General features: G+C 40.8%; 1 protein-coding gene across 3 annotated transcripts in view; it reads left to right on the forward strand.

Annotated features, from left to right (window-relative positions):
* col5a3a (collagen, type V, alpha 3a) overlaps positions 1 to 19,624 on the forward strand; it is an 89,255-nt gene that overhangs the window by 55,215 nt on the left and 14,416 nt on the right. For all 3 annotated transcript variants that reach the window (XM_027155122.2, XM_027155124.2, XM_027155123.2), the window contains 33 exons: positions 2,114 to 2,158; positions 2,466 to 2,519; positions 2,723 to 2,830; positions 3,400 to 3,453; positions 3,756 to 3,809; positions 4,243 to 4,287; positions 5,497 to 5,550; positions 5,735 to 5,779; positions 5,991 to 6,044; positions 6,131 to 6,184; positions 6,285 to 6,338; positions 6,419 to 6,526; positions 6,730 to 6,819; positions 6,991 to 7,044; positions 8,263 to 8,370; positions 8,468 to 8,575; positions 8,673 to 8,726; positions 8,825 to 8,878; positions 9,264 to 9,371; positions 9,458 to 9,511; positions 12,851 to 12,904; positions 14,746 to 14,799; positions 15,263 to 15,316; positions 15,402 to 15,509; positions 17,332 to 17,385; positions 17,507 to 17,560; positions 17,659 to 17,712; positions 17,813 to 17,866; positions 17,945 to 18,052; positions 18,180 to 18,233; positions 18,374 to 18,427; positions 18,616 to 18,723; positions 19,015 to 19,068. In XM_027155122.2, coding sequence (XP_027010923.1) covers positions 2,114 to 2,158; positions 2,466 to 2,519; positions 2,723 to 2,830; positions 3,400 to 3,453; positions 3,756 to 3,809; positions 4,243 to 4,287; positions 5,497 to 5,550; positions 5,735 to 5,779; positions 5,991 to 6,044; positions 6,131 to 6,184; positions 6,285 to 6,338; positions 6,419 to 6,526; positions 6,730 to 6,819; positions 6,991 to 7,044; positions 8,263 to 8,370; positions 8,468 to 8,575; positions 8,673 to 8,726; positions 8,825 to 8,878; positions 9,264 to 9,371; positions 9,458 to 9,511; positions 12,851 to 12,904; positions 14,746 to 14,799; positions 15,263 to 15,316; positions 15,402 to 15,509; positions 17,332 to 17,385; positions 17,507 to 17,560; positions 17,659 to 17,712; positions 17,813 to 17,866; positions 17,945 to 18,052; positions 18,180 to 18,233; positions 18,374 to 18,427; positions 18,616 to 18,723; positions 19,015 to 19,068 — 2,223 coding nt within the window. The remainder of the gene's footprint in view (positions 1 to 2,113; positions 2,159 to 2,465; positions 2,520 to 2,722; positions 2,831 to 3,399; positions 3,454 to 3,755; positions 3,810 to 4,242; positions 4,288 to 5,496; positions 5,551 to 5,734; positions 5,780 to 5,990; positions 6,045 to 6,130; positions 6,185 to 6,284; positions 6,339 to 6,418; positions 6,527 to 6,729; positions 6,820 to 6,990; positions 7,045 to 8,262; positions 8,371 to 8,467; positions 8,576 to 8,672; positions 8,727 to 8,824; positions 8,879 to 9,263; positions 9,372 to 9,457; positions 9,512 to 12,850; positions 12,905 to 14,745; positions 14,800 to 15,262; positions 15,317 to 15,401; positions 15,510 to 17,331; positions 17,386 to 17,506; positions 17,561 to 17,658; positions 17,713 to 17,812; positions 17,867 to 17,944; positions 18,053 to 18,179; positions 18,234 to 18,373; positions 18,428 to 18,615; positions 18,724 to 19,014; positions 19,069 to 19,624) is intronic.

The raw sequence follows: 19,624 nt of genomic DNA on the forward strand, positions 1-19,624 counted from the left end.
CTCAGTTATACACACACTGCCGAAGGTGTATAAAGTAATTACACAAGGTTATGCAGTGTACAACCTTCTAACACACACACACACACACAGCACACCTGCACTCAGTTATACACACACTGCCGAAGGTGTATAAAGTAATTACACAAGGTTATGCAGTGTACAACCTTCTAACACACACACACACACACACAGCACACCTGCTCTCAGTTATACACACACTGCCGAAGGTGTATAAAGTAATTACACAAGGTTATGTAGTGAACAACTTTCTAACACACACACACACACACACACACACACACACACACACACACACACACACATTTAGTTGCATTTAGAGACAAAATCATTTATTATTTAATCCTTTTTAATTGTTAGTATTTAAAGTTATAGAAATTTAAGATTATAAATAATATATAAATGTTGATTTTAAAAATCATCCAAAGCCATATTTATGCTCACAGCAAAAATGTAAATGGTGTTTACACGTGTTAAAAAAAGGCTGTGGTTATTTTTGACAAGCTCCCCAAGCCAAATATTAAGTATTAAAATCGATTTGACATAAATAAATAACTGAATAAATCAGCAAACAGATTTTACTTCTGTTCTGCCCACGAGGTAAAAGAAAGCCATGATGATGATGATAATAATAATAATAATAATAATAATAATAATAATAATAATAATAATAATAAAAATAAATGCATAAAAAAATTAATAAATAAATCCAATTTAAATCCAAAAAAAAATTGCAATAGCAAATTTTATTTAAATTATTTAAATGTTTTTATTTAAATTATTTCAATTTTAGGGAATATTTTATGGGTGGACTGTAGAGAATCTAATAAAATGCAATTTGGGAGGAATTTCAATGTTAAACTTTAATAAGTGGGAGGAGTTTCATGCTTACACTTTAATGAGTGGGAGGAGTTTCACTGTTACGCTTTAATAAATGGGAGGAGTTTCACTGTTACGCTTTAATAAGTGGGAGGAGTTTCACTGTTACGCTTTAATAAGTGGGAGGAGTTTCACTTTTACATTTTAATAAGTGGGAGGAGTCTCACTGTTACACTCTAATAAGTGGGAGGAGTTTCACCGTTACACTTTAATAAGTGGGAGGAGTTTCACCGTTACACTGTAATAAGTGGGAGGAGTTTCACGTTTACACTTTATTAAGTGGGAGGAGTTTCACTGTTACACTTGAATAAGTGGGAGGAGTTTCACGTTTACACTTTATTAAGTGGGAGGAGTTTCACGGTTACACTGTAATAAGTGGGAGGAGTTTCACTGTTACACTGTAATAAGTGGGAGGAGTTTCACTGTTACACTTTAATAAGTGGGAGGAGTTTCACTGTTACACTTTAATAAGTGGGAGGAGTTTCACTATATTCATATACATTAACTATAAAGGTCATTGCATAATCTCTGTGTTTCTTTCATTTCAGTTTGAATTATTTTACAAATGTAACACACTATTTGAACTTTTCCTAAATAGGTGTCATCCATAAACACCTCATTTCAAAACCTCACAGTTATCTACAGAAAGAATTCCAAAAGTAATGGCACCTTTTTCACTTTACATTTGTATTTCGACCCTAGTGTTTTATATAGAACCCAGAAGTGTATATACTACATACGTCTTTTTTATATAACACATTTCTTATTATGTTTTATATTTGAATATACTGTGTTTTAATTAGCTGTATTTTTCTACATTTCTTTTTACTACTATTACAACTATTAGTACTAATAATAATAAGTCTAATTTATCCTAAAAAAAAAAAAGAGCGATGTAAGTTGGATTCAAAAATAACTCCATAGCGTTCTGTTCAGTGAAGCCTTCAAAATGTCTCTATATAAAGAACTACTTTAGGGATCCACACTATGTACGAAGTAAGTGAAAGAACCATTTAAGGTTCTATTAAGAACCCTTCCCTTAAATAATATGTGTGTTTTCCCAGTGTGTATCATGTTATAAAAGCCATTTGTGCGCTCAGTCGGAGACGTCGATATCTGAGCGTCTCTGCCTGGGGTCAGTATTTTTCTCCCGGAGGCGATGCTGCGTGCTGAGACTCAAACAGAATCGCTGATGCCTTTTGTTCTTTTTCACCAGGGTGCTGACGGCGTACGAGGTCTGAAAGGAAGCAAAGGAGAGAAGGTATGAGTGGAAAAAAAAAACAAAGGCTTTCCATCTCTCTTTCTCTGTCTCTCTGTCTTCTTTCTCTCAGAAGTCAGAGATACACTGGAGAATAGAGGTTACTCCCTCTGTACTTATCAATAGCAGAGATAAGACTGGGATGCGTGCCGTGCCAGTAGCGGCGTCTCCAGATAAATTGTTTTCTATAACACTCGCTTGGCGAGCTCATATTTCCTGCACCAAAGTCAAAAAAAAAAAAGGCTGGCTGTGCAATATAGTGAGAAATTCAGTTAGTGATGGATGAACGGTTCTCATCTGTTCACGGCAGGGAGAAGATGGCTTCCCCGGGACCAAAGGTGACATGGGAGCTGAAGGAGATCGAGTAAGAGTCCTTTATGGCCCTGTTTCAAATGGCGTCCATTTTTTAAAAGAAGCCTTCCAGCATCTTTTTTGAAATAGAGTGTACTCTGTAAGACTGTAGTTGTAATTCTGTCTCTCTCTCTTTCCCTGTGTGTGTGTGTGTGTGTGTGTGTGTGTGTGTGTGTGTGTGTGTGTGTGTGTGTGTGTGTGTGTGTGTGTGTGTAGGGTGACAATGGGCCTGCTGGGCCCCGTGGTGAGGACGGACCTGAGGGGCTTAAAGGCCAGTTGGGGCCTATTGGAGAACCTGGGCCTCTAGGAATTGCTGGAGAAAAGGTTCATATTTTTCACACAGCTATTGTAAAATTAAGCGCATGCTACCGAAGACATCATGAGAATTTTAGTCTGTATATTATGTTGCTCAAGACTGCCAGCTGTTCTGTATTTCAAAGCAATTCAGATTATGATGACAGTTAAAATTTCATTGATTTCCTTATTAAGAAAAAATATCTAGGTATATATCTAAGTATACATATATCGAGAAAATATATCTGGACACTTAAGCTCAAATATCAAATAAACCTGTAAATACAAATACGTTTAGTATCTTTAAATCTTAAATTTGAAACATTAAAAAAAAATCCTCCTTATAACTAAATCTTATAATAAAATCTTTGTTAAACAAGTACATTCTGGCTATTACGTATGTTATAGCAGCTGTAAACAACAGCAAGTCTTTGGCTTGTATCTTCAGGTAAATAATACTAAAAAAACCTGCATACAAAAATTACAAAAGCTTAAAGGCTGTGTGGTGTAGGAGTAATGAGTGTTGAGTAATTTTCCATGCAGAGTTTTTTAATAATAAACATTAATTCATCCCATTTTGGTGTCTTCCATCTCTCCAGGGAAAACTCGGTGTCCCGGGGTTACCCGGCTATCCAGGAAGGCAAGGCCTTAAGGTAAGCCTGCTGCTCATGCTAGCCCGTGTACGAACCCGAGAAAAGCTGTGGGCGACGTGAGATGAGCCATGACTGAAATGTCTTTCTAATGCTACATTAATATTTCAATATTATCAATTACACCAGTGCAAATTAATGCCTATTAAAGGCTCTGTGTCATTAATAGGTTATCAAAGACAACAATTAATGTTGGGTTTATTTATGGTAATGTGATTTCTGAGGTTAATTTGTGGTTAATTAAATCTAGAAGTAGATTAATGAGAGGAATACACTAATTGATTAGCCTCTGCTCTGGCCTGCAGGGATCTGTCGGCTTTCCAGGAGTGCCAGGCATGCCAGGAGAGAAGGGGAAGAGGGTAAGGGAATCAGAATGGAAATTGTGTGTGTGGGTTTGTGTGTGTGTGTGTGTGTGTAGGTTTGTGTGTGTGTAGGTTTGTGTGTGTGTAGGTTTGTGTGTGTGTGGGTTTGTGTGTGTGTGTGTAGGTTTGTGTGCGTGTGTGTTTGTGTGTGTGTTTGTGTGTGTGTGTGTGTGTGTGTGTGTGAGTGTGTGTGTGAGTGTGTGTGTGAGTGTGTGTGTGTGTGTGTGTGTGTGGGTTTGTGTGTGTGTGTGTAGGTTTGTGTGTGTGTGTGGGTTTGTGTGTGTGTGTGGGTTTGTGTGTGTGTGTGTGTGTGTGTGTGTGTGTGTGTGTGTGTGTGTGTGTGTGTGTGTGTGTGTGTGTGTGTGTGTGTGTGTGTGTGTGTGTGTGTGGCCATTTTCATGTACTCATTTTTATTTCTCTTCCTTTGCAGGGATCTGCAGGTACAGCAGGTGAAACAGGTGAAAGAGGTCCAAATGTAAGTGTAATAGCTCTACACACACACACACACCCACACACACACACACACACACACACACACACACACACCATCTGATATATATTAATAAAACATACTAAAATAAAATAATAGAATAATAGTATGGACACGAGTCTCTGATGACCTCTGCAGTTAAAAGGAGCAGTTTATCACTTTTAGAGCCTTCTGATGCTTGTGAGGTGAATTAGAATACCAGTGACAAGCCACGCCCTTTCCCTCAATATGACCCCACCTTTGTCTACATAATCTGTCTATGTAACCTTGTGGCTCAACGTTTAAAAACATGCATACATACCGGATGCTTATAAAAGTCTGTGATTTGTGAGAATCACTTTGACGGACAGGAGAGACATCAGTGCCATCCCTCGGAGCACGGACACTTTTCACTATGGGACTCCTGACCATGGAAAGCTTTGACATTGTTGTGATTTAAACCCCAGACACTTTTCTTTTGCACCACCCAAGAGTCAACTTGTGCTATATACAATAGAATATATACTATACTGTACTAGAATATTATAATATAATTTGAATATGCTATATTAAATTAGGGGGGTTACAGTGGCTTAGTGGTTAGCACATTCGCCTCACACCTCCAGGGTTGCGAGTTCGATTCCCGCCTCCGCCTTGCGTGTGTGGAGTTTGCATGTTCTCCTCGTGCCTCGGGGGTTTCCTCCGAGTACTCCGGTTTCCTCCCCCGGTCCAAAGACATACATGGTAGGTTGATTGGCATCTCTGGAAAATTGTCCGTAGTGTGTGAGTGAATGAGAGTGTGTGCGCCCTGTGATGGGTTGGCACTCCGTCCAGGGTGTATCCTGCCTCGATGCCCGATGACGCCTGAGATAGGCACAGGCTCCCCGTGACCCGAGAAGTTCGGATAAGCGGTAGAAAATGAATGAATGAATGAATGAATGAATGAATGAATATATCACATTATGCACTGTTTGGCATTTGTCACAATAAAGAAGCTGTATTGAACAGTGCATTTGAAAATCTCACAAATATCCACCTCTACCACATAAAACATATTAAATTTCCCAAACATCATTAAATGGTAGAGCAAGCCTACTGATTAAATGTTAGTTGCTTTTAGGAAACTAGATCTAGAGCGTTATTCTGAAATAGCATTGAATAAGGTCAAGCTGTGCATTGAGTAACTGATTTATGGCTATGTCACTTTTGCCGCAGGGGGCACGTGGAGGCCGAGGGGCAAGGGGAGCTACAGGAGCACCGGGAGCCAAGGTGAGGAAAATCAACACCTCTCTCTTTTACTCTTGTTCATGTGTGGTTTAAATAATTCGTACACTACACTGCAACTCTATAAAAAATGTAGGATTTGTGAAATTTTGATGAAGGCTTGCTTTCCAATAAAAAATGTTTCAAATGCATGCTGAGTTTCTACTGTTTCATTCTTTTGTTCTGCTAGGGCTCTTCTGGCCACGACGGCCCATCAGGTCCCACCGGAGACAAGGTATATATTCTCCATTAAAGACTGTACTTATGTTTAATACTTTTATTTATGCATCCTTACGGTAAATGTGCTATAATGTAAGGATCCAAGCTTATTAACATGCTTCAGTTCTAAATTGTAAGTACTCCTCGTATCAGTGTAGAACCGCTCAAAAAATGGCAACATTAACTTTAAACGTGTTCATTTTTTTTCCTCTGCTCTCTTGTCATAGGGTCCTCAAGGACCCCAGGGACAAAACGGATATCCAGGACCCAAGGGACCGAATGTAGGCATTACACATCATTATAGCTGCAGAATTCTCGGAGAGGGGTCAGTGTGTTTCTGTTCTAAGTTGTTGCCATCATTTTTCAGGGCCCGATAGGAAAAGACGGGTTGCCAGGTCATCCAGGCCAAAGGGGGGAGCCGGTGAGTCGGAAGTCAGAATGGTTCTACCAGGCATAAATCAGCCTGGTTAATAATTGCATTGGGAATTTGGTGTATATGACTATTGCATTTCTTCATGCAGGGATTCCAAGGGAAAACAGGACCACCAGGACCTGTCGGAGTGGTCGGACCACAGGTGAGAATAAAAAAGACCTTTCCAACAATACACTTTGTCATTTTCTAGATAAAAAATTAATTTTGAATGCTTCATTTTAGGGCAAAACTGGAGAGACTGGACCAAATGGGGACAGAGGTCACCCTGGAGCTCCGGGACCTCCTGGAGAGCAAGGTCTACCTGGAACAGCAGGCAAAGAAGGTTCCAAGGTGAGTGAGCATCACTTCAATCTTTTTTTTTGTCATCATCATCATCATCATCATCATCATTATCAGTTGTTTGCTTACAAATAAGCCACATCCATTATTAATCCCTGGAGGTCTGGAAAATGTTGCTAATGACTTTCAACAAGGAAGCAAACTGTTAGCTTGTGTTGAAACAGAACAATTTTGATGTGTTTTCTGGTTTCTAGGGTGATCCAGGCCCCATGGGGATTGCTGGAAAGAGTGGTCCTGCTGGGCGCCGTGGGTTTAGAGGCAGTCGAGGCATGCCAGGCTCCACGGTATAACACACCCCAACTCGTTTGATCTAGTCTTCTCAGACAGCAGAATTGGCAGTATGCACGATGTAGAAATTGTTCTTGAGAATACATAGCAGGAGCTTTGTAGGCAAGCAATGTTTCATGCTGTTTGAATTATTCACTGTGTTTGTGTGTGTTTTTGTGGATTGTTAGGGTGCTGCAGGTTTAAAAGGTGAACAAGGACCTCCTGGTGCTGCAGGAGCAATTGTAAGTGCACATTGAGATGGCAAGACTTAAAGTGAATAATGTGAGCAAGTCTCTAAAATGGTGTCAGGGAGGACAACAGGAAGAAACTTAACAAAAATTCTGTGTCCAAAAATGAATGTCTAGGGTTATATGAAAGTGGACATCATGAACAGTGCCTGAATGATTAGTAGGAACAGTATGAAAACAATGAACAGGAAACAAAATCAACGATGATGGAGAGGACAGCTGGGACAGGGTCTAAAGAGTAAGAGAGAATAGCAGAAGCAGGGTCTAAAATGATGTAAGAGAGGGCAGTAGGGAAAGGATCTAAAATTATGTCAGTGAGGGCAATATTATAGTATCTAAAATAGTGGCAGAAATCAGGGATAGGATCTAAAATGATATCAGAGAGGGCAGTAGGGATAGGATCTAAAATGATATCAGAGAGGACATCAGGGATAGGATCTAAAATGATATCAGAGAGGGCAGTAGGGATAGGATCTAAAATGATATCAGAGAGGACATCAGGGATAGGATCTAAAATGATATCAGAGAGGGCAGTAGGGATAGGATCTAAAATGATATCAGAGAGGACATCAGGGATAGGATCTAAAATGATATCAGAGAGGGCAGTAGGGATAGGATCTAAAATGATATCAGAGAGGACATCAGGGGTAGGATCTAAAATGATATCAGAGAGGGCAGTAGGGATAGGATCTAAAATGATATCAGAGAGGACATCAGGGGTAGGATCTAAAATGATATCAGAGAGGACATCAGGGGTAGGATCTAAAAATAATATCAGAGAGGGCAGTAGGGATAGGATCTAAAATGATATCAGAGAGGACATCAGGGATAGGATCTAAAATGATATCAGAGAGGGCAGTAGGGATAGGATCTAAAATGATATCAGAGAGGACATCAGGGATAGGATCTATGATGGGGGGTTTGGGTGGGGGGACATAGGGATAGGATCTAAAATGATATCAAAGAGGACATCAGGCGTAGGATCTAAAATGATATCAGAGAGGACATCAGGGATAGGATCTAAAATGATATCAGAGAGGGCAGTAGGAATAGGATCTAAAATGATATCAGAGAGGACATCAGGGATAGGATCTAAAATGATATCAGAGAGGACATCAGGGATAGGATCTAAAATGATATCAGAGAGGACATCAGGGGTAGGATCTAAAATGATGTCAGAGAGGACATTGATCACACAAAATCTTTCCATAGGGTGCTACTGGTGAGAGAGGGCCCTCGGGGCCAGCCGGTGGGATTGGTCTTCCTGGCCGTGCTGGAGGAATCGGGTCCGCTGGACCAATGGGCGAGAAGGGAGAACCTGTAAGAACCTAACCATACACGCTTGGAGCATTCGGTTCAAGCCAGACTGTTTTGTTTTTCTTTTTTCAGCTCAAACTTCTTTGATTTTCTCCCACAGGGAGAGAAAGGACCTACAGGTCCTGCTGGGCACGATGGAGAAACAGGACCACTCGGCCAACCAGGACCTGCTGGACCACCTGGTCCACCTGGGGAGGATGGTGACAAGGTGTGTATATTGGGTGAAATTGCACATACTGCAATTCATTTTATGTTTTTTTTAATGCTAACTGATATTTTACAAACCTGTGCATGGGTTCCTACAGGGAGAAACTGGAGGTCCCGGCCAGAAAGGGAGCAAAGGGGACAAAGGAGAGCCGGTAAGAATGACTTCATTTTATTGACTGAAAAAATATTGATTCGGTTTTGTCATCAGGAGAATGACAAAACTATCAGTACATTGTTTCTCGTTTCTTAGGGACCCCCAGGACCAACAGGAAGTGTAGGACCTATTGGACCACATGGGCTACAGGTAAATCCACCATAATAAACTGTATATAATTATATATAATATAATTATAATATACAATAAAGCACCTTTGGGTTGGGGGTTCAATTCTGAGCTCTGAGCTCTGACCTGCATGATCTCTATGGACTGATGGAGGAAACCAGAGTACCCAGACGAAAGTACCCAGACGGAAGTGTGTTGTAGGCTGATTGAGGAAACCAGAGTACCCAGACGAAAGTACCCAGACGGAAGTGTGTTGTAGGCTGATTGACTTCTCTAAATGGGCAAATTATGTGTCCAAGTTATGTGGCAAATGCATATACATATTTGAGCAGACTTTAGTTTCTTCCTGTGATGAACTCAAAGCCAAACAGCTCAGCAGTTTAAAGTCAGAACTGATCTCTTTTAGGGTTTGGATGGGGAGCCAGGGCCCCGAGGCCAACAGGGTATGAATGGACAGAAAGGTGATGAAGGACCCCGAGGACTTGTAGGTGCCACCGGGCCACCAGGCCTGCAGGTAAAGAAATCCATCAGAATTTTTATGGTCTGCAGTCAGTGTAGTTCATACAGCGACTCTAATGACCCGTACCTTTGTGTTAACAGGGAATGCCTGGACCCCCAGGAGAGAAGGGAGAGAGCGGTCATGTTGGACCACTGGTAAAAATACATCCTCCTTCTCCTCGGTTCTCTGATTAATGTTTTGATTCCTGCTTTAAATGGAAATGAATCTTATTTAGAAATGAATTTAACGGACCGGCTCTGTGGTACAGTGTGCCCATTTACAACATATATAACATACACCTTGTATGGACTAATCAAGAATGAATCAAGCTACTTTTATATAAAAAAAGTATTATTTCTTCTAAATGTTATGAGCAATAATTTAATTGTTTTATGGATATTACATTATATCATATGGCTATATAAACACTTTATTACAGACAACATAAACATACAAAAACCTTATTCCAAATGCCTTAGTTGTCCTACACACTGTTTGTCAAGTTGCCATAACACCTGAATGAAGTGACATAAGGATCATCTAAGACAAAAGCTAAGTGTACACCTTGTGACCTGATGCACCTGATTAAAATGCTCTAGTTTAGTCCAAAAGAAAGTATACATGTGATTACAGTGCCATAAGGTTGTTATAAGTTTCCATAATGCTAGCATACCTGTGAGTTACAAAGCCAGTTGTTGTTAACCCTATGCTAGCAGCATATTCATTCACTTGACTCAGATGTCAGAAATAACCCTTAGTAAGGGACCATGTAGGGTTCATGTAGCTTCGTAAATACTACCTTATCTTAGTGTCATAGCAATTCATTCATTCATTCATTCATTCATTCATTCATTCATTCATTTTTACCGCTTATCCGAACTTCTCGGGTCACGGGTAGCCTGTGCCTATCTCAGGCGTCATCGGGCATCGAGGCAGGATACACCCTGGACGGAGTGCCAACTTATCACAGGGCACACACACACACACTCTCATTCACACACACTCTCTCTCACACACACACTACGGACAATTTTCCAGAGATGCCAATCAACCTACCATGCATGTCTTTGGACCGGGGGAGGAAACCGGAGTACCCGGAGGAAACCCCCTAGGCACGGGGAGAACATGCAAACTCCACACACACAAGGCGGAGGCGGGAATCGACCCCCAACCCTGGAGGTGTGAGGCAAACGTGCTAACCACTAAGCCACCGTGCCCCCCCCCCCCCCCATAGCAATTCAGTAAATCAGTAATTCATCAAATATCATCAGTCAAAATAAAATGTTTGTTTAGAAGAAAAACCTCAGTCTCTGTGGAGCCGCTGGATTTGTCAATCATGATGAATGTACAGTAAATTCATTAAGCTCTGCCTCTTACATTATTATTTAGCTGATCAAGTCTACGCTATATGCAGTTATAACGAAGTGGCTTCGGGAATCCGAGTAATTTCTTTTTATGCATTTCTTTTTATTTATCTCAACAGTTTTAAGCATTTATAAGAAATAATTATTAAACGGATTCATAGAGGTATGTCGAGCATATTCAGAGTCTGGATCCAATCGGGCATGAATCATGTTTCAAAAAAGAAAAGAGAACGCAAATCAAATGAAGTCTCTTAATGAGAGCCGGTATCTTAATGAGATCTAGAGGCAAAACAAATTAGCATGTTCAGTCACTAGTAAATAAATTAGCATATTCTTTAAAGGACTAGCATTTTTCAGGCCAAGATATAATTTGTAAACCTTCTGTAAAGGTTATCAGACATTAATTATGGTGCTCACATGGTTCCAAAAAAAAAGTATTAGTTGTGGAAATCAAATGTCAGTGTGGATGTACAGTATTAATGGACCGCTGTAGAGGAGATAACCAGGATTCACTCATTCTTATAGACTACCATGTCTCCAGAATGATGGTAGAAGCAAAAGAGGTACATTGGGATATGAAATGGAGGCTTTCGTAAGTGTGTGATGGGTCTTTTAAGGAATAGTGACATCAGTGAGAAAGAAAGAGAGAGCAAGATAGAGAGATGCATCGATGGTTAGGAGGAAGGCACTGTGACAGCTGTTAATCAGATTACCATGAGCCTGGACCATCTAATGAGCATGCTCCTTTGTGGCAGGCTTCGCATGGCCCTGTCAGGCATGAAGGAATGCAAAAAGCAGTTTGACAAAAGCTGGTTTAGACAAAGTACATCAAAATCAGAAGGCCAAACAAAGCCAGAGCATCCTGCTGTGAAGTGTGTGCATGGTGGAGATCATTGGATTTTCCACCTCTCTTCTTGCAGAGTCAGTATCATTTTTATTGAGTGTTAGAATCCAGTGTGTGCAGGCAGATGCCTCATGGACTAAAAGCTTTATTTGGGGGAGATTTGTCTGAGATTTGAAAGGGTTGGTGTTGGACTTGGTGTTTGGAATTGGGGATTAGGATTAGAATTTGCCTTTGGATTTTATTTGGGGAAAGTTTTAAGGGCAGGTTTATGTTAGAATGTTTATGTTGATAATAATAATAATAATAATAATAATAATAATAATAATAATAATAATAAATTTTATTTATAGGCACCTTTCAAGTCAGTCAAGGTCACCATACAAATTCAAACAAGCGAATTAAATAACATTAAACATTAATAAAATAATATTAAAAAAAAAGTTCTCTAAGAGTAATTAGGATAGCATTAGGATTGCTGTTAAGGTTGGGGTTAGGGTAAGGATTGTGATTGCATTTCGGTTACATTTTGAGTTGAAGGTACTGTAGGTTTAGGGCTAGTAATTTAGATTAGGATTGGTGTTAGGGATTTGCGGTTGGGGCTAGGATCTTGTTTACAGTATATAACTGAGCAGTTGAAGGCTAAGGGACTTGCTCAAGGGCCCAGGGGTAGCGGCTTGGCTGTTATGGGATATGAACACACGATCTGATCTATAGCTCAACGTCCAAACCTTTGAGCTACCACTTCCCTGGTTAGACTGTATGGATTAGGGTTATTGTTAATGCTTGGATTTAGCATTGAGGTTGGGTTAAGTTTAGAAATGGGTTATGGTTGGTGTTTAGACTAATTTAGGTTTTTAGGCTTGCGGTTGGGTTAGAGTCAGTACAAATGGTTGGGTATAGGTTTGATTAAGGTTAGGCTTGGGTTACTGTGATAGACTGGACAGGTTGAATTGATGAGTAGTAGAAAAAAGTTCAGTATTGCAGGAATGTAAGACAGGTGAGATGGTGCTCATTAAAACTCATGGCGAGAGCAGCAGAAATAAAAAGAATGTAGGGGGGAAAATGAGGCTGCTCGCAATGGTCTGTCACCGCTGTGTCAGCGACAGATGATGAGGTGCACTGAAAACCACTTTTCTGACATCGACTGCAAGAAGTGCTGATGAAACAGAAAGACGGAGTGAGACTGTCAGTAAAAGGGTCAGGCCAAGGAGAGTCCTAAGGAGAAAGTGGAATGTGATTGGATGCATAATGAATGATAAAAACCTGTGTTTTCCACATTTCATCAGGGCCCCCCAGGACAACACGGTCCCAGAGGTCCTGTGGGATCCACTGGCAGAGAGGTAAGTGTCCTTGTGCCCCTGCAGTGCTGTACAATAGGACATATTTACACCCATGAGGCAGGAGGATAGCGCTGACGGCTGGTTGGAGCTGAAATAATAACCCTGCTCTCTAGGTGACTCATAACAAGGCTAGTGTGCTTTGTAGCCTTTGATTCGACATATCCTCGGCTCTAATGGCTTCTCCTACCAGCCACGGTGCTTGCTATCTATCTACAGTAGATAAGATACACCCTGTTTGTGTAGGGAAGAGGGAATTAATGCACCGTGAACGTATATAATTACCTAGCTAATGTTGGCAGTATGTTCACTCACCTCGTGGTATCTTCATCTCTCTTTTTCTTTTTCCCACCCGATTTTGAACATTTTGAATTATTCACTCGAAGACTATGATCTCTGGGTGTGAGTTATATTTACTGCACTATGAAAGATTAAGCAGCATTAGATTCTCATCCTTGAGAGGGAGTTATATTTACCTCTGTTAATGGCCACCTCTCAACATCATCCGCTTGTTAATAATTGAAAAGTCTGCAGCGTGGTAGTGAGACGAGACGAGACAAGAGAGACAGGTGGCTCTGAGGAAGCAGGGATGTAAGGATGTAACAGAATATGAATACATCTTTCGGGATGAAAAGATAATGGATCGTACAGCGTCCATCCGTTTATCCTTTCCTTACATCCGTTTAAATAAAATCGAATAAAAAAAAAAATCGGGCCACACCCACTTTAGGTTTAACAGTGAATACAGATACAGAATATTTTGTGGTATTGCATCATATACTAAAAGATACTGCAAAATGTCATGCCCTAGGAAGTGTGTAGTGACGGTAGGAAAGGTGGCAGGTTACCTACAGTACCAACTGCTCATCCGTTCACACAGAAGCTCTGCACATAAAGACCAGCAGTTAAACAATGTTCAGAATATACAGTAGCAGCTGTATCAAGACTCACCTGTCCTTTATTTAAGTTTAGTCTCAGATCAAGGACGAGCAGAAATGCAGTAGTACTTTAGGAAATGCGGCATTGATACAGAGCTTTGGCTTAATATGATGTGATTTGAAGTCTATAGGGAGAGCATGTGGTGTGGAATCAATAATCATACCGTCTTTCATCTTAAAAACAGTGGTATAATGCAAGGTGTGTGTGTGTGTGTGTGTGTGTGTGTGTGTGTGTGTGTGTGTGTGTGTGTGTGTGTGTGTGTGTGTGTGTGTGGTGTGTGTGTGTGTGTGTGTGTGTGTGTGTGTTGTGTGTGTGTGTGTGTGTGTGTGTGTGTGTGTGTGTGTGTGTGTGTGTGTGTGTGTGTGTGTGTGTGTGTGTGTGTGTGTGTGTGTGTGAGTGAGTGAGTGAGCATGTTAAGGAATTTTAAACAGTTTTGCCAAGACAATATGTGACTTAAAAATCACAGTAATCATAGATTTGTGTAAAGTGTTAACTAACCAGTTATAAAAGCATAATGAGAGAGAGAGAGAGTATGTGTGTGTGTGTGTGTGTGTGTGTGAGAGAGAGAGAGAGAGAGTGAGAGAGAGGGAGTATGTGTGTGTTTCTGTGTGTGTGTGTGTGTGTGTGAGAGAGAGAGAGAGAGAGAGAGAGTGTGTGTGTGTGTGTGTGTGTGTGTGTGTGTGAGAGAGAGAGAGAGAGAGAGAGAGAGAGTGAGAGAGAGAGAGAGAGTGAGAGAGAGAGTATGTGTGTGTGTGTGAGAGAGAGAGAGAGAGAGAGAGAGAGAGTGAGAGAGAGAGTATGTATGTGTGTGTGTGTGTGTGTGTGTGTGAGAGAGAGAGAGAGAGAGAGAGAGAGAGAGAGAGAGAGAGAGAGAGAAAGTTACTTTGGTCTTTCCATGGTTTCAGGGTCCTCAGGGGATACCCGGTGGAGTTGGCCAGCCTGGTTTAGTAGGAGAAAAGGTGGGCAAATTAGAATAGTATTACAATATATAATAATTATAATATTATGTGCAAATATTTTCTAGACACATAATACACGTAATTACACACAATTTTTGGAAAAAAATAAAATAAAACTTTAGTTTAGAATACATGGGACCAGAACTGTATTTTATTATTGTTTAATTATAAATGTTACATTTTTTTTTTTTGGTTTTTGTACTTTGTATACATTCTACAAATGTGTTTATCATTCATGCATCTATAAAATTCAAAAGCACAAATGAAGCGATGCTTTAGTAACAACAAGTTACAGAACAACACCTTAAAATCTGTCATGACAACATTACTGCTGACAAGGCAGTCATTTGTGCTATACACTTTTTTGCCAGAATATTTAATGGCTATAAAATACAAATTACAAAATACTGTTTTGAAAGTCATGTATTTCTTTACCTTGTTAATCCCCTTGTTCTGTATTAAGGGTGAATTCGGAGAGGCGGGGAATCCAGGAAACGTGGGTGAAACGGGCCCTCCTGTGAGTTTATAGCTTTCTTTCAGCTCAGGTTCTCCTTTGTCTCTCAGGATAAGCGTGTAACCTTCTCACTTGTGCTGCTTCACAGGGTGAGAAAGGAGACGTGGGTGAGAAAGGGGACACGGGTCCCCCCGGTGCCGCTGGACCCCCAGGAATCCGAGGTCCACCAGGAGAGGACGGACCCAAAGGAAACCCGGTGAGTTCCAGAGCAGCTCCTGTGAGACTCTTCACTCCTGCCATTAGATCTTCATTCATCATGGGTTTTCAATTCACATCACCTGTGTAATTTCCGCATAAAACCCGAACGAATTTAACTGTCGGTTGAAGTGATTGTGTTATTGTACTGATAGATAGACATGTGCTGATTTTATGACAGAGTAAAGCAGGTCTAGGTGAAGTACTGGAGAAAATAATAATAATAGTTTAATTGCAGTGTTATAAAAACTATACGTCATGTCTACCAGCTCACGTCCTTTAATAAAAATGTATTAGTATGAATGTTAATAGTAGCAGTCATAAGTAGCTCTAGTATTATTCATGTAAATGTTGTGCTCTATTGGTTGCTATTGTAGTAGGAGGAGAAGGAGGAAGATGAGGAGTAGAGTATTGATAGTATTAGTAGGACATAGTGGTGGTGGTGGTGGCGGTGGTGGTGGTGATGGTGGTGGTAGCACAAATAAAAATAAGAAATATAATAAAAATGTACTGGTATGAATGTTAATTAAAATAGATAGATAGATAGATAGATAGATAGATAGATAGATAGATAGATAGATAGATAGATAGATAGATAGATAGATAGATAGATAGATAGATAGATAGATAGATAAATAAATAAATAAGGGGGTTTGGTAAGGATCACTGTACTGTAGGATCACCAAGTACAAAGTATTGTTTAATTTCCATTTATTAATTTGTATTTGTGTGTGTGTGTGTGAGAGAGAGAGAGAGAGAGAGAGAGAGAGAGAGAGAGAGAGAGAGAGAGAGAGAGAGAGAGAGAGAGAGAGAGAGAGAGAGAGATTATGACTGGTGTCATAGACATTTTTAGGGTCATGATCGAGGACAATGTCCTGTCCAGAGACGAGCTGTTTCGTGTTGAGGTTTTGTTCAAACCGACCATCGAAAATACCCTCTCTAGTGAATGTTTTTTTTTCATTGGTTGTTGTGGTAAATCTTACCCAGATAAAAGAGTGATCTGTCACTCTCAATGCGTGACACTTGACAGCCCCGTGTTATGCCCTATTGGTTGCTATTGTAGTAGTAGGAGAAGCAGGAAGACGAGGAGAAGAGTATGGTGGTGGTGGTAGCAGTAGAAATAGGTATTAATAGTAGTAGTAGAAATATTGGTGGTATTTATAGTGGTATAATAGTGACATTATTGCTAGTAGATGTAGTAGTTTCCCTTCCTTTCGATTGTGTTTATATCGTAAAGTAGACCTTATGGTCATCATGGTTGTAAAACTCAGAACAGAGAACTTCAGCTGAATCGACTCTGTTCACTAATCAGAATCAGGACTATGCCTTTGTCAGCTTCCTGCTTTGCCCCATAATCAGAATCTGAGTCGGTTTTCTTCCTCACACAGCTTTTTTGTGCACGAGTGATCTTTACTGCCTCCAGCTAGCTTTGCTTTCTATACGGCGTTTTAAGGAGTAGATGACACAAGGTCACAGTAAGCAAATCTACAGTGAAATAATCAGGAATTAGCCGAATAGTTCACAGTCTTGGGTATCTAAACGAGCGGTACAGCTAGTGCTGTGACAGCTAGGCTATGAGCTAATTACACTGTGTTCACCACAGTGGCATCGCTGTGATAGCAGATAGATACATTTTAATAAGCTCATTTCAGAAACTGTGGTCGCGGTGTTTTTGTGCTGTGAGAAGAGAAGCACCTCAGCGGCAATGAATTTAACTCTATAATCTTTGTTTTTTTTTTTTTTTTCTCAGCATGGTTTTGACTCTTGTTGTGTCAATGTTGCATACATAGTTTTCTGTAAGGAGATGTTTTAAATCCTCATAGGGCCCCATCGGATTTCCTGGAGACTCAGGACCCTCTGGTGAGGCAGGTCCAAATGTAAGTGCCCTTAAAAGCCAGCTACTGTCACCGATCATTGCTGTTGTTTGAGCAAAGAATGATTTTATTCTGTAGCATGGCATGTTGGTGCATTTTATGCCTCTATAAATGTCACCTGCAGGGTATTGATGGTGGACCAGGACCAAAGGGAGATAATGGAGAGCCTGGGAAAGCTGTAAGTGTTTAGTAAATTGTAATGTTGATGCACATAAATATGGAAAGTACTATGAAATTGAAATAATGTACTGGGAAAATAAATTTGTGTGTCAACAGGGACCACCAGGGGCTTCTGGAGAACCGGGACCTCCTGGAGCACCAGGGCGGAGGGTGCATTTTTTTATTTTATTACAAGTTGTTGATTGCCTTATTTATGTAAAAAACAGTGCTTTGAAAATATCTAGAGTGAGGTCGGCTTTATTTCTCACAGGGTCACGTTGGTGCTGCAGGGAGTGAAGGGAAACAGGGGAAGAAGGGAGCAAAGGTGAACTTTTGTGTATATTTGAGTCACACTCTTCAAGTATCACACAGAATTTTTAGTATGGCTCTTTTTTTGTTCCAGGGCTCACCAGGCTCCGAGGGTCCACCTGGAAAGACAGGACCCCTAGGACCCCAAGGACAGCCTGGAAGACCTGGTCCAGAGGGACCACGTGGGATCCCAGGCCCTGCAGTGAGTCAAACACTATGACACACAGTCTCCAATATCAGACTAATCAAAACACACCCAAACTGTGTGGCTAGACCTTTCCACAAATCAATCTGCCTTTGGTTAATCAATCTTTCTGCTTCCTCTTCAGGGAGAACAGGGTTTAAACGGTCCCCCTGGACAGACTGGACCTCCCGGCCCAATGGTAGGAGCTCTGGTGGTTTTCTCACTCTGTCATCGACCCACCACTGTATCTAGTACAGCTCCTGATTGATTTAGGCTGTGATCAATTTAGGCTCGTGGGAAACTGAGCCTCCTCTTTAATCATTTTATTTGCTGTTATAGGGACCTGCCGGACTGCCAGGACTGAAAGGAGATCCAGGCAGCAAGGGAGAAAAGGTAAAATACTTGTAGTGAGTGCAGGGGCAGAGCTGATCATAATAATGTTCTAAATTTTAAAAGCTAAATATTCAGATTAAATCTGGTTCATACGTTTCGCATGCTATTTTGTTTGGTACAGCTTTGGATAAAAGCAAATATATGTCCGAGAACAGATTCTTAAGTACTGCTCCTTGTGTGTTCGACAGGGTCATGGAGGTTTGATCGGACTCATCGGGCCTCCAGGAGACATGGGGGAAAAGGGTGACCGAGGTTTGCCTGGAAATGAGGGAATATCTGGTCCTAAAGGAGATTCGGTACATGCAGTATATAATATATCACTGTTATCAGTGTTAATATACTGATGATGATGATGATGATGATGATGATGTGATGATGTGACATACGGCTAAATACGGTGACCCAGACTCAGAATTTGTTCTCTGCATTTAACCCATCCAAAGTGCACACACACAGCAGTGAACACACACACACACACACACCGTGAACACACAACCCGGAGCAGTGGGCAGCCATTTATGGGGGGGTTCGGTACCTTGCTGCATGTCTCAGTGATTAATGATGTAAATTTCTCATGTGACATACAGGGATTTGTTGGACTTCCAGGTCCTACTGGGCCTCCAGGACCTCCTGGACTTTCTGTAAGTACTGATGAATCTTGCTTCTAGCGTGACTTTTGTGTCGTTTATTTTGTTTCAGCTTCTCTTTGTGCTCTGGTTTGAATTTTCAAGAGTTCATCTTTACTCCACATCCTGCTAAAGGTCGTGAGGTTGTGCGTTGCAGTTATGTATTGCCTATGTTCTGAGATTGTTTTTATGTTTTCTTGTCTCACTTGGTTTTTCACTCTTGGTTTCTCACTTGGTTTCTTTCACTCATTTTGACATGGATCTTCATGTTCCCTGGTGACAAAGCTGTAGGAACCTGTACGCTCACCGCTGCGGCAGCAAACCAACCGAATCTCTGAGGGGTTAACTCTCATTGCCGGTCCCAAGTCAGTCAGGATAAAATGGCAGGGTTGTGTCAGGAAGGGTATCTGGTGTAAAACCTGTGCCAAAATCATATATGCATGTATGGTGACCCCATACAGGGTGCAGCTAAAGAACAACGTCATTAGATGTTGCTCCTGTGTTAACAAACCCCTTGTTAGCCCTAAGCTTATGCAATCATTTACTTGCTCGAACTGCGTTATTATATGGA

Source organism: Tachysurus fulvidraco, chromosome 24, assembly GCF_022655615.1.
Source record: "Tachysurus fulvidraco isolate hzauxx_2018 chromosome 24, HZAU_PFXX_2.0, whole genome shotgun sequence".
Taxonomy (NCBI): domain Eukaryota; kingdom Metazoa; phylum Chordata; class Actinopteri; order Siluriformes; family Bagridae; genus Tachysurus; species Tachysurus fulvidraco.